Source organism: Sinocyclocheilus anshuiensis, unplaced genomic scaffold, assembly GCF_001515605.1.
Source record: "Sinocyclocheilus anshuiensis isolate Anshui unplaced genomic scaffold, SAMN03320099.WGS_v1.1 scaffold941, whole genome shotgun sequence".
NCBI lineage: Eukaryota > Metazoa > Chordata > Actinopteri > Cypriniformes > Cyprinidae > Sinocyclocheilus > Sinocyclocheilus anshuiensis.
Window position 1 is genome coordinate 224,356 of NW_015555791.1, and position 12,718 is coordinate 237,073.

The following is a 12,718-nucleotide window of genomic DNA, read 5'->3' on the forward strand; positions in this document are numbered from 1 at the left end:
TCTCACACACACACACACACACTCTCTCACACACACACACGCACACACACACACACACACACATATAGGCCTATATTTGATGAAAAAATTATCAAATGAGCTAATGAGTTGAAATTGAAGTAGGAAATTTACTGAAACTGAAATCACACACACACACACACACACATATAGGCTTATATACAGTCGTGGTCAGAATTATTGGCACCCTTGGTAAATAAGATCAAAGAAGGCTGTGAAAATAAATCTGCATTGTTAATCCTTTTGATCTTTTATTAAAAAAAAAAATCACAAATATCTAACCTTTCATTGAACTAAAACAATTGAAAATGGGGGGAAATCTCATCATGAAATAAATGTTTTCCTCAAATACACGTTGGACACAATTATTGGTACCCCTAGAAATTCTTATGAGTAAAATATCTGTGAAGTATATTCCCATTCATATTTACAATTTTGAGCACACCAGGGTGATTATGAACATGAAATTATCCAGGCATGGCTTCCTGTTTCACAGAAATATAAATAGGAAGGAAAACAAAGGCCAAATTCCCTTAATCATCCATCACAATGAATAAATAATAATAAAATAACACTGCTATTGAGTTGCTTTTCTATGGTCAAGCTGGTCTGGTTAGGTTATCTGTCAGCTGTTCAGGTTGAGATACCAACTGGCGGACCAGATAAACAGTTGCATAAACTGCTTAGACTAGTCTTAAAAAGTTAGTCATCTAATTTTTTTTCTTCAAGACTGGTCATTAACTTTCTAAATTCAGTTACAAAATGGTAGATTGGTGTAATTTTAATCTGAAAAGTAAGACTGATTACCTCTTGGTTAACTGCTAGTTTCGTCAAACTAGTTCTTAAGCCACAGTCTTAACATAGTGCCTATGTTTATGCAACTGGCCCCAGCTTGGCCTTCTTAGAAGACCACATAAAACTAGCCTAAACTGGTTTATTGTTCATTCAGCTAGTATAGGCTAGTTATACCAACTAATTGAACAGGAAACCACTTTAGGCTACATTTAGCTACTTTCTCAACAGACTAACCAAGATCAATCTCGGATCAAAACTCACCCAAAAGAAAAGATTGAAGATGAACAGAAGGTATTTGAGGCATATTGTCCCACAGGTATTGGTTTTTTCCTCAGCATCTGCCATCCTGAAATGGTAATAGATTTTACAAACACTTTCAAGATGGCATCCACTTGACAGGTCTGAGAAAAACCATGAATCCAGCTTAACATCCCCCGAGAGGCTGGTCTTTATCTACTACAGGCCGTTTGGACAGAACTTACCCTTCCTTTGCACAGAATTTAAAATGATGTGACCGAACTGACATTTGTGAGGCAAAGTTCAGTGAATTACAGCTGTTGGGTGAAGAACATGTGCAGGTCTTATTTCATCCCAAAATCATATAGTTAGATTTTGGTTTCCTGCAATCTTCATTCCTACTAATGTTTACTGAAGGTGGTTCTCACGTGATGTAATATAATGCAAGGAAATATTACCTTAGGTAAAATAACATAGCTTCTGATTTATAAAGTTGTTTGCTGCTTAAGAGCTTATTTGGAAGAAAAGAGAGAGCAAAAGGTCACACGACGGAAAACATGTGGAAAACTCAGCTCCTGAGTAAAAGTAATGAGCTTCATCCTTGATTATAATTAAAAAAAAAACGACATTGTGGTAATGAGGAAAAATTAGCTATATATATATATAATATTGCAAAAACAATATTGTAGAATAGCCCATTATTTAAATTTAAAATAACTTTTGTATTTAAATTTTTGTTATTGCTGTGATGAAAGCTAATAAATTTAAACCTATTTCAAAATAAAAACTTAAGTTCAGTTGCTGCCTTAAATTGTTAATTATAATCAACTTGATTGTCATTTATGCTTAAATTTACATTAAATTGACTTAAAAATTAAAGTTGAATTTCATGCAACTCATAAAAAAGGTTGAATTTGCTCAACTTAAAGGCACAATATGTAAGATTTTTTTATTAAAATATCCAAAAACCATTAGAACAGTGTTATATATTTTGCTGACTTGTGTACTTACATTATCCCAAATGTTTCGAAGAATGTTTAAATCCAGAGAAGACGACAACTCCCATGATTCCACACTCAGTCACTGCATCATCAAACTACGCCTTTGTCTATTTGTTTATTTTGAATACGCGCCCTCTAGCGGTGAAAATTACATATTGTGCCTTTAATTTGATGAGTTAATGTAGAAATATAAGTTGCCATGACTTACTGATCCTATCATGATTACAGTGAAGAAACATTTCTTATTAGAGCAGTTGTGCTGCTTCATATTTTTGTGGAAACCATGCTACATTTTTTAATTATTCTTTGATGAATAGAATGTTCAAAATAACAGCATTTATGTGAAACAGAAATATTTGATAACATAATAAATATCTTTACTGTCACTTTTGATTGATCTAATGTATACTTATTGAAAAAAGCAATACTTTCTCTCTCTCTCTCAAAAAAAAAAAAACTGACTGACCTAAACTTTTGAACAGTAGTGTAAATATTACAAATATTTTCTATACAACAAATATTTATTTATTTAATTAAATTTTGGGGTGAAATAATAGAATAAGCTGCACTATACTGACAGTTTGAAGTTATTGAATTCTTACTCTGAGTACATAAACGTGTGCAGTTTATGTTTTCAGGGGTGGGTGTGGATGCGGGCCTCTGTCCAGGAAACTGTTTTTAGTCAGAATTATGATCTCTTAACTTTTACTACTGTAACCTCACCCAGCCGCCTCCACGAGCAGATATAACTCCAGCCGCCTGACTAACACCAACACGTCTGCAGTGTGCGAAACAGACGCCACCAAGACACTAAGGCTTGTTTTTACACCTGTCTGTTTTGGGACATGCTGCTGACAACAAATAAATAGCAAATAATATTCTTTTATTCCGTTATATAGGCCTATAACCAGTGTTGGGAAGTAAGTAGTTACATGTAATGGAACTAATGTAATTACAAAATAAATGTAACTAGTTACAGTAACTGAGAAAAAAATTTGTATTTAAATTACAGTTACTCATGAAAATGTTAACAATTACAAAGGGAGCTACATCTGAATTTTATTCATAGAATAAATTACACAGAATAGGACACATGCTTATTAAATAATTGTTTTATTTCCTATTTATTTTTTAAGATTAACTGTTTTTCAAAGGCACTGTTAGATGCCAGTGTCTCCAGTCATAGCTATGCAAAGATTTGATTTCAAAAACAGTATTATAGCTATTAAACTATTTTTTTTAGTTTGTTATGATTTTAAATCTGGATTTAACCTCAGAACGACCTCAAAGTAAAAAGAGGTGCTAAAGTCTGATTTTGTGGTGGCTGTGTTTTCAGATTTAAATATTATAATCTTAATTCAAGTGATGAAGACTTCTGAAAGTCTGACAGTAATCAGTGTTGAGTACTGCTGTGAGGACAAAAGTGTAATGTATTTTTATTCATAAACTCATAAATCACACCATAATACAAACGCTGCCCACTTATGACCTGCAAACGAACGATTTCAAAAGAATACTAAAAGCTCGTGTTTGAAATATCGCACCCACCTGAAGGACGTGGTTGAATGAATATCCCGTTGTAGGTCGTATTTAAAAAAAAAGAAAAGAAAAGAAAAGATGTTTGAGAGTCCGCTTTTACTCCAGGGGTCTGTGCCCTTCTATCCGCGTTTGTTGTGGGCACTGCTCTCTTCACGCCATGTAATAACACAAAGCGCCGAGAGATGGCGCTGTACAACAAACAACTGATATAGTGTTTAAAGGGGGGGGGGGTACAATGCTGTTTCAGAGTTGTTTACACTGTTAAAGAGTTGGATTCTCATGCTAAGCATGGACAAAGTTTAAAAAAAACAATTTGGACGTAGTATTTCTGTGCTAAAAATCTTACTTCCGGGTTCGTACAAGTTTCTGAGAGGTTTTTTTTCCGATCGTGGCTCTTAATGACGTAAACAAGGGTGGAACTCCTTATATGGGCATTTCTTCCGGAAGAACGTAACCTCCCGCTCTCCGCGCCCATCAGTGTGCTTCATCCGGCGGCAGCGCTGCACGGGACTTACTCGGGAAGAATGTCTCCAAAGAAGTGTGTTTTTGGTTGTAAGGGAAAGATAACTTTGTTCAGCTTCCTAAAGAACCCAGCATTATGTAAACAGTGGATACAGTTTGTTTTTCCGGGGCAGCAATGGAGTTTGTTGACCAGCGTTTTATAAAGAAGGCCCAGTTCGACACTGGATTTGCACATGTTTGATACTGAAAGATGGAGCGGTGCCAGCTTTAAAAGATCGCGGTCATGATTCAGAACTGCAGACAGTAAGTGAAACGGCATCAAATGTCTGTTTTGTTGGCATTCGGCGCCCAAGTGCTCGTCACTCTTTAGCTCCGCCCATGGCGCGCCTCCAGGAGCTCGGCTTTTTCCAGAGAGAATCGTAAGGCTGTATATTTCTTTTATAAATATGATAAAACTAAAGACTTTTTGGAGATATGAAGGATGCAGTACTACTCTATAGGTACTCAAGATTAACATGAGATTGGGTGAAACTGTGTGTTATGCCCCCTTTAAATACAATATTTACATAGAAAACATTTAAGGTAAACATAACATTTAATTTTGGCTTCCCAAAAATGGCATTTTTTGTCCAAGTCCACAAATTAATACTAATAATTATTATGAAAATACTCATACAGGCATTACTTTTTAACATTAGACTGACGATAAATGTATTTGAGTATAAAAAAGATTTAAAAGTGTACCACACATATAGTTTTGTGTAACAGATCGCCAGTTGGAGTGTGTAGTAATGCTAAAATGTTCGTAGCACTGTTCCCGATACTGTTTTATAACTTTTTACCTAGCTGAAAATGGTTATTAATTTAGCTGATGTTCAGAGGTGGACTATCCACTCCGAATCCTTTAGCTTATGAATATTCATAGGTTGTTTCTTAAATTCTTTGAGTGTCAAGTGGCGTAATTAATATTCATGAGTCAAGTCTTTGATGAATTCTGAAGTGAGCTCCAGTTATTTGCAGCAGCGCCCTCTGTTGGCAGGGATGTCCAGACGAAGCACAGACTCACACTGCTTGTCCTCCTGTGAGGCAAGTAACCTGAGACACAGAGAAAAATAAAATTAAATAAAATTAAAATTAAAATCTGCATCCTACATTTTTTCTATTTGAATTGCTACTTCAGCAATAAACAAAGACTCTTTTATTTTATCATTTTACTCTATTATATTATATTATTTACTGCATTGGAAAACAGACATTTCACTTGTGATCGCTGAATATTAAATATCTTTAATCCAGTTTTACACCTGGTCAGGTGGGTCATGGCCTCCTCCACCTGCTGTCCACTCTTTGCACTGCATTCATAGAACGCAGCCTGGTACTGCTGTCAAGACACACAACATCAAAACTCTTTATACAAACACCGACACATGCAAATGACTGAGATCAGTTGGAAACGATGAGCTGGGTCATTCATCACCTCCGCCAGCCTGCGGCCTTGTGCTCTTGTCACCTCCCTCCTGTCTGCGGTCGCCAGGTCTGTCTTATTGCCTAGCAACATCAGACACGCCCCCTCAGCCATCTTTTCCTGCCAGTCACACACACACACAGAATGATACTCAGTCTAATCCCATAAACCAATCACAGGGTCACACACAGTCAACATAAACAGATTAAGGCACATGCTAAATACACTCTCTTACTAATTTCACAGTAAACCTTCAATCAAAGCCACACACTGATGTGTATGCAAAGCAGTGTAAGCACACCTTTTGCATACAAATGTTGCCATTCTATGTAACCAGTCCAAGCAGTTTATATCTACACCTGTGAGGTTTTACCCTAGTATTTTTTTTGGCCTATTTGTAAATGCTAACTATTGAGGAAAATAGAATATTCACTGAGAAAAAAATATTTAAAAACAAGATTTGTGATTTGTAATGATAGCAAAAAAGGAAATCTTGTTAAAATGTTAAGCAATAATATATATTATATACACAATTATATATATATATATATATATATATATATATTAGTGCTGTCAAACGATTAATCACATCCAAAATAAAAGTTTTTGTTTACATAATATGTGTGTGTACTGTGTATTTTTATTATGTATATATAAATACACACACATACAGTATATATTTTGAAAATATTTACATGTATATATTTATATTTATATTATTTATATTACAGATAAATATATTTAATATATAAACATAACATTTTTCTTAAATATATACATGTGTGTATGTGTGTGTATTTATATAGACATAATAAATATACACAGTACACACACATATATTATGTCAACAAAAACGTTTATTTTGGATGCGATTAATCGCGATTAATTGTTCGACAGCACTAATACACACAGACACACACACAGACACACACAAGATCTGTGATATTACCCAAAAAGATATACAGTATATAGAATATTTTTTATTATATGAAGTTTTATTTTATAAAACAATATGGAAATATAAATAAATACACATTTATATATAAACTATAAAATAATATATATTAACCATATCTAAGAAAAATCAAGAACAGGTATTTAAACAGGAATAAAATGACACAAAGGCAATTCAAGCTGGTTTATATAGCCTAATGTTAAAGGTTCATGCTCGTCCAAAGTGGTCTACCAACTTTAACCAGTTTACAAAGATGCTCAAGCAGGTTGAAACTAAATCAACTAACAATGATCAACCATTTAAACCAATTCGGATTATCTTAATGACCATAAACATTCAGCGCAGACTAGCTAGAAACCATAAATAACTGATACTGATTTGGATTTTCCTACAGGATTCAGACTACTATTTTTCTTTCACCTTGAAATACTGAAGACACTTCCTCTTGCAGAAGGTAAACTGAAAATGTAATCCAATTAGACTGACCTGCACCTGATCCAACCAATGGCGGACAGCCGTGAATGACGCCTCGTGCGTAACGTCATACATAGCGATGATTCCGTCCGCCCTGCGAAAGTACTGCTGTGTGACGCTGTGGAACCTGATGGGGGCGAAAGGAGATCTTAGGAGATTTAAAGCAGCTGTAGGTTAGTTTTTTTAACCTTGAAACATCAGTTTAAAATCATTCTGATGGTAAACTGAAGTTTCTTTCCAACCGTCTAAACTGGGAGTATGTAAAGTTTGGTGAGCGGGTACGAAATTCCGCGTAAATGTTGGATTGTTTTACAGCAGCAACAAATGCTTGAGTAGGGCCAAAGACTAAAACTGTGTCCCAAATGACGCACTATACACTATGCACTATGTACTCAACCATGTAGCCTAGTGTATGAATTTTTTAAGGTTATTTTGTCATTAATAATCGGAGTCTGATAGCCCCTCCCCCTTCGCAACATAATTAAAGCTGCGACAGTTGAGTGCATGAAGTGTCCAACATTCCACACATTTACTGCGTCCCAATTCGCCTACTTATACTTGTCTATGCCCTAAAAGTATGTACTCTTTTTGTTAAGAATAGTAACTACATACTATTCTGCTATGTAGCAGAATAGTAGACAAGCTTTGGGACATACTACTTCGTCATAACTGTGTCTTTAACGGACACTCTGTTGCTTAGTTACGTGCATTCTGTCACCATTTAAACTGCACCAAATTCCCTAGTCTTTGACTGCACTGTCAATCATCTTGTCACAGTTAACAAAATCCACATTTCGTTTAATTGAATTTCCTACCATATTAAAGAAAATGAAGAGGCACGTTGATCTGCCAGTCGTAGGCCTATCATGACGAGAACTCTCTTCATATGTTTGCATTATGATGCATTTAAAAGTTAATGACCAAATGTATAAAAGTTCACAATGTTGCTGCAGATGAAATATAACGCACATAACATTAAATAAATATTTTTTAATCAGGTTAGACATTGATTATTTATTACTCAAACCCCTTTCTCTGCCTGTCCGTCAATCTCACATATCACTTTTTATGCGTGATTGTAGTTCTAATCGAATCCTCGTCCACCGCGCAATGTTGTGGGCAATATTAGCCGTTAGCGTGCGCATCGATCTGCACTTTGAATTTTAATCTCAAGTAGTAGACCATCGGGGAATCTTTGGCATGCTCTTTTCAACATACTATGATTTGGGACATACTAATTCTATTTCCAAATACTATTTAGGATGGATAGTATACGAATTGGGACTAAGCATTTGTTTTTTCGGTTATTTAAGTGCATCATCCGGGTATTTAAAGTGCACTTTTTCTTTTTGGAATTTTTAGTGTGAACACACTACTCACACTATTTGTACTACAAAACGTCATAGAATAATGCATAAGTACGCGATTTGGGACGCACCTATAGAAATACAAATACAGTTCACTTCTGTACTTATGGATGGGAGAAACTGCAACGTGCAATATGGCGGAACAGTCCCAACTTCTAAATGAAATAGCCAATCGCTGATTGGTAAAGTCATTGTGTCACTGCAGGGGCCGTTAGAAGCCCCGGTTCCCATAGAAACCTGAGGCTATACCAGCCAATGCGCATGCACAGTCATAAGCGTGTTATCACTACGTATGTGCATTGGCTGGTCTAGCCTGTAAAATAAGCTTTTTAAACGCTATTTGAGCATAAGAAACAACATTCATGGGGAAGCTCATTTCAGATTTTGTTGCTGATTTGAAATATGTAATTTAATTGTGAGTTCAGTGAGCAGTTTTTGAGATTTCAGGATTCCCCCATTGATTTAGAAAGGACTTGGTCTTATATGAGCACCGGGAGGCGTTGCAAATATGGCCGTCGAGTGAACAGACTTTCCTTGAAAGGGACTTTGGTACGGCCATCCACTGTAATTATGACAGTGAATTCCTCTCTTTAACTTCTAGGGGGCTCCAAAGCCGCGGAAATACACAAAACTACATACAGTTGCTTTTAATAACCTCAACTTGCATTGTAGATTATGTAAATCAGTCTGTTGGTTCTATGAAACAATTTTTGGGACATCTGACCTCTCCTGCCCTGCGGTGTCCCACAGCTGTAGAGCGACTGGTGTTGAATCAAGCATCATGCTCCTGACCTGAAAATCCATTCCTGTCAATCAATCATCACGTGACATGTCAGCACACAAAAGGAATTAAGTTAAGCAAGAGCATAAAATGTCTAGCGTCTCTCACCCACAGTTGAGGCCAAGTTATTGGGGAAGTGGCCGCTGCAGTAGTGATGGATGAACGAGCTCTTTCCCACTGCGGAGTTCCCCAAAAACACCACCTTAAACACACGCTGCGGGTCATGCAATGCACTCTGGAGGAGAAAGAAGAAAGAAAGGTTTTCCTGGAAAGCCACATCAAGCAGGTAAATATTTGATTTGCTGTTAAGATCAAGAATTAATGAGCTCAACATTGTTTGTTGTGTTTGGAAGCGACAGAAAATGTCATCTACTGTTATTTGCATCCAAGACACAGCCGCACAGAGAGTAATAAGCAGTTATGACATTGTATTTTACAGTAAAAACACAAGTACCGTGGTTTTCTCTGACTGGCAGGTAGTTTTGTCTTCTCTCTCTTCAGCTATAGAGAGTCTTTTCGGACTTGAATCTGTTAGCGAGCTGTCTGAATCCTCAGGATCATCATTTGGGTTTTCCATCAACTGCCTTTAAAAAGGATACAATTATTTTAATACAAAAAAATGTATATGAATTATAAAATAATTCTATCATTGCTCAGAAAATCCTGCTAAAAACTGGTCCAAGTTGATCTATAGATTGTTAACTAGACTAGTGAACCTGGTTTCAACCTAGTAGACCATCTTGGACCAGCAGTAAGCCAGGCTTATTATCGATAAGTAAAGATCAAATTGAAACTACGGTAAAACTATATAAAAAATATCTGTTGCTTAAAATAAATGTTAACTGAAATAAATGAAAATATAAAAAAATGTAACTTATTTTAGTTCAGTTAGTTGCCAAGGCAGCATTTCTCATTTTCTTTAAGTACTTAAAGTACTAAAATAACAAACTAAAACAAAAAAAAAACTAGAAATAAAAATTGAAATAAAACTAGAAATTAAAATTGATAAGAACAATATATACACATATACACATATAGACACTTTAAAATAATAAGCATAATAATAAATGACAAAAACACAACAAAATTACTAAACCTTTAAAATTAAAGATTAAAAAATAAATAAAATAAAAAAATTAAATAGTTATATCAATGATACTAAAATAACATTGAAAAAAAAATGTGTGTGAGCTGTTTTCATTAGCAGGAATGGAAAATTAGAAACATATGAAGAGTTCATTTGCAAAAACAGATATCATGGTTTTTTTTTCTGCATTCCAATTAATATTAATCAAACTGCAGTTGGGTTGTTTTGATTAAATAAATAATAATAACTAAGAAAATACAGCTAACTAACACAATAAAAAACATGATAACACAATAAAAAACATGATTTAAGAAAATTAATTAACAGAGTTATCTGTTGCAAATAAACTCTTCATATATTTTTTAAGATGCTAAATAACATTTTGCAGCATTGGGAAAGACAAATGATCTGGAAAATAATCCCAGTATTCACTAAAGGTTGTGACTCGGAATTGTAATGAATGTGTATAATTGCAACTGCAATTATGGCAAGAGCTATACCATGTTTCAAAATGCACATCTTATATATGTATGTCCATATATGTCTTTTAATAGAGTGTCATGTGCATTAATATAGCATGTATAATGTTTAGTTAGATACCCACCTTTTTGCTGATTTCCTTGGTGGAAAATAGTTCCCCAGTATGGATTCCTTCCTCTGCAAAGGGTTCTTCATTTGAGCTGTCTGAGGAACAGTTGATGAGATATGAAAGAAATGTTAGCTTCATCTTTATTGCAAATTGTTTTAAATGAAAATTGAGAAAATGTAGCGTCTAGTTTTTCTTGTAGAAATTATGCATATTGGTCTCCCAGAGCAGTAACTGATGCAAAACTGATGGGTTCAGGTGATGCACTTGATTAAGTGTTTGCAGTGCTTTTATATATCTAAAATTATTTTTTATGTAAAATGTGTGACATGGGTTGACAGTTGTTTTGAAACGACAGCACTTGTGTATGCGTATGCAAGTAAATCACCCAAAATGATGACATGAATCAAGATTAATAAACATTTTTATTGTTTACTGTCTGACAACATATCCATTTGTTCAACTTTAAATCTTAACATAATCCACATTTTGTTCATTTTGCGTCAATCAGAGACCAAACACATGAACTGTCATTGGACAGAACTGATCATTTCAAAAGAAACTACCAAACAAAACTGTACTAAATTACAAGTACAAAAAATACAAAATAAGATAAGAGTTAATGAGGTAAAGTGCCATATATTTCAAGGCACTGAAATGTAATTGGTAAATTAAATGACCAATTTCTTTGTAAAAAAAGAAAAAAAGAGGGGAATTAAGCGATTAAGGCTCTTCTTAAACAGAAATAACCAATATCTTGGAATCACGCTTGTTTCTGTAACAGACCGAACAAGGAACAATCTTTCTTCTAACGTGACTCATTTCATTGGCGCACATTGGCTCAATTCCATATTCACAGTTTCAAATGCTCCACACAAGGTCTTCATTGAGTTTCCTTCAAGTCATTAGTTTTTGTTCCTCTTGGAGGCTGACGAATGGAACAAGGCTGTCCCGAGAATAAACTAACCAGAGCTGCACCTGGAAAATGTGAATATTCCAGAAGAGTGCATGGCCGGCATCATCCACAACGTTTCGAATTCCTGAGGGAACATGGGCTCGCAGAAGCCATAGGAATACATCCAGATGAATGTATCGATTCCCATTTAGCTGCATTGTGGGTTATGTTACATGGGCAAAAGGCAGGGTTAATACGGGTAAATAGAGCGCACCCACGGCGAGAAGGCGTGAACACAGCGGCATGGTGGGTAAGGAGTGGGAGACATGAAGGGGTATTTTTGACTAACCATCTTCTGTGTCAGATGGGCATCTTTATCATCCCGAAGACGCTTGTTCATGTCTCTACAAAAGAGAAAGTGAGAGAATTCCAGTTACATTTTAAGATAAAGCTCCTCCTCACAGGACTTTTAACAGCCTTGGAATATAGATATCAAATCTAGTTATGAATGAGACGGACTAATGGCCAATCAAACATCTTAAACCTCCAGCTGTTTTGACTGGTCAATTCTTATAGCTTTATATTTCAGATAAGAGCAGTACACACATGCCTACACTTGAACACTCATCATACGACATACTAAATGTGTAACCATTTCAGTTGGGTCGCCCTTACCGGAGAAGATCCAGCTGTCTCATGAGGCTTTCCCGTTCCTTCTGCATGTTTCGGGACACTTTCAGGACGTCTCTGTAGTGAGAAACAGTCGGACATAATAAAAAATGCACAAACATATCATCAGGAAATAGCAGCTTATGTTTGTTTGTTCTTTACTTTTCATCATTACATTCCTAAAACTGAAGGTTCTTTTGGTTCCATGAAGAACATTCAGCATTCATGGAGTCTTTCCATTCTACAAAAAGTTCTTTATAGTGGAAAAAGGTTATTTGGATTTTTTAAAATGTTCTTCACACAAAGAAAAATGGTTCTTTAAGAACTGTTCACTGAAAGGTTCTTTGAGGAACCAAAATGCTTCATCTATTGCATTCCTGCAAACCC

The 12,718-nt window shown here is 35.4% G+C and overlaps 2 protein-coding genes across 3 annotated transcripts in view; both read right to left on the reverse strand.

Annotated features, from left to right (window-relative positions):
- The window catches only part of LOC107674842 (CD151 antigen-like), a 10,021-nt gene extending 6,196 nt beyond the window's left edge, over positions 1-3,825 (reverse strand). For both annotated transcript variants that reach the window (XM_016468959.1, XM_016468958.1), the window contains exons 1-2: positions 3,600-3,825; positions 1,075-1,159 (exon numbers count right to left, since the gene is read on the reverse strand). In XM_016468959.1, coding sequence (XP_016324445.1) covers positions 1,075-1,158 — 84 coding nt within the window. In that variant the 5' untranslated portion in view covers position 1,159; positions 3,600-3,825. The remainder of the gene's footprint in view (positions 1-1,074; positions 1,160-3,599) is intronic.
- An 837-nt stretch (positions 3,826-4,662) lies between these two features.
- The window catches only part of LOC107674823 (EF-hand calcium-binding domain-containing protein 4A-like), an 18,373-nt gene continuing 10,317 nt past the window's right edge, over positions 4,663-12,718 (reverse strand). Inside the window, exons 9-18 of the mRNA XM_016468927.1 lie at positions 12,338-12,409; positions 12,012-12,066; positions 10,786-10,865; positions 9,549-9,678; positions 9,203-9,329; positions 9,038-9,119; positions 6,959-7,073; positions 5,530-5,637; positions 5,357-5,433; positions 4,663-5,147 (exon numbers count right to left, since the gene is read on the reverse strand). Of these exons, the coding sequence (XP_016324413.1) occupies positions 5,063-5,147; positions 5,357-5,433; positions 5,530-5,637; positions 6,959-7,073; positions 9,038-9,119; positions 9,203-9,329; positions 9,549-9,678; positions 10,786-10,865; positions 12,012-12,066; positions 12,338-12,409 (931 nt within the window). The 3' untranslated portion in view covers positions 4,663-5,062. The remainder of the gene's footprint in view (positions 5,148-5,356; positions 5,434-5,529; positions 5,638-6,958; positions 7,074-9,037; positions 9,120-9,202; positions 9,330-9,548; positions 9,679-10,785; positions 10,866-12,011; positions 12,067-12,337; positions 12,410-12,718) is intronic.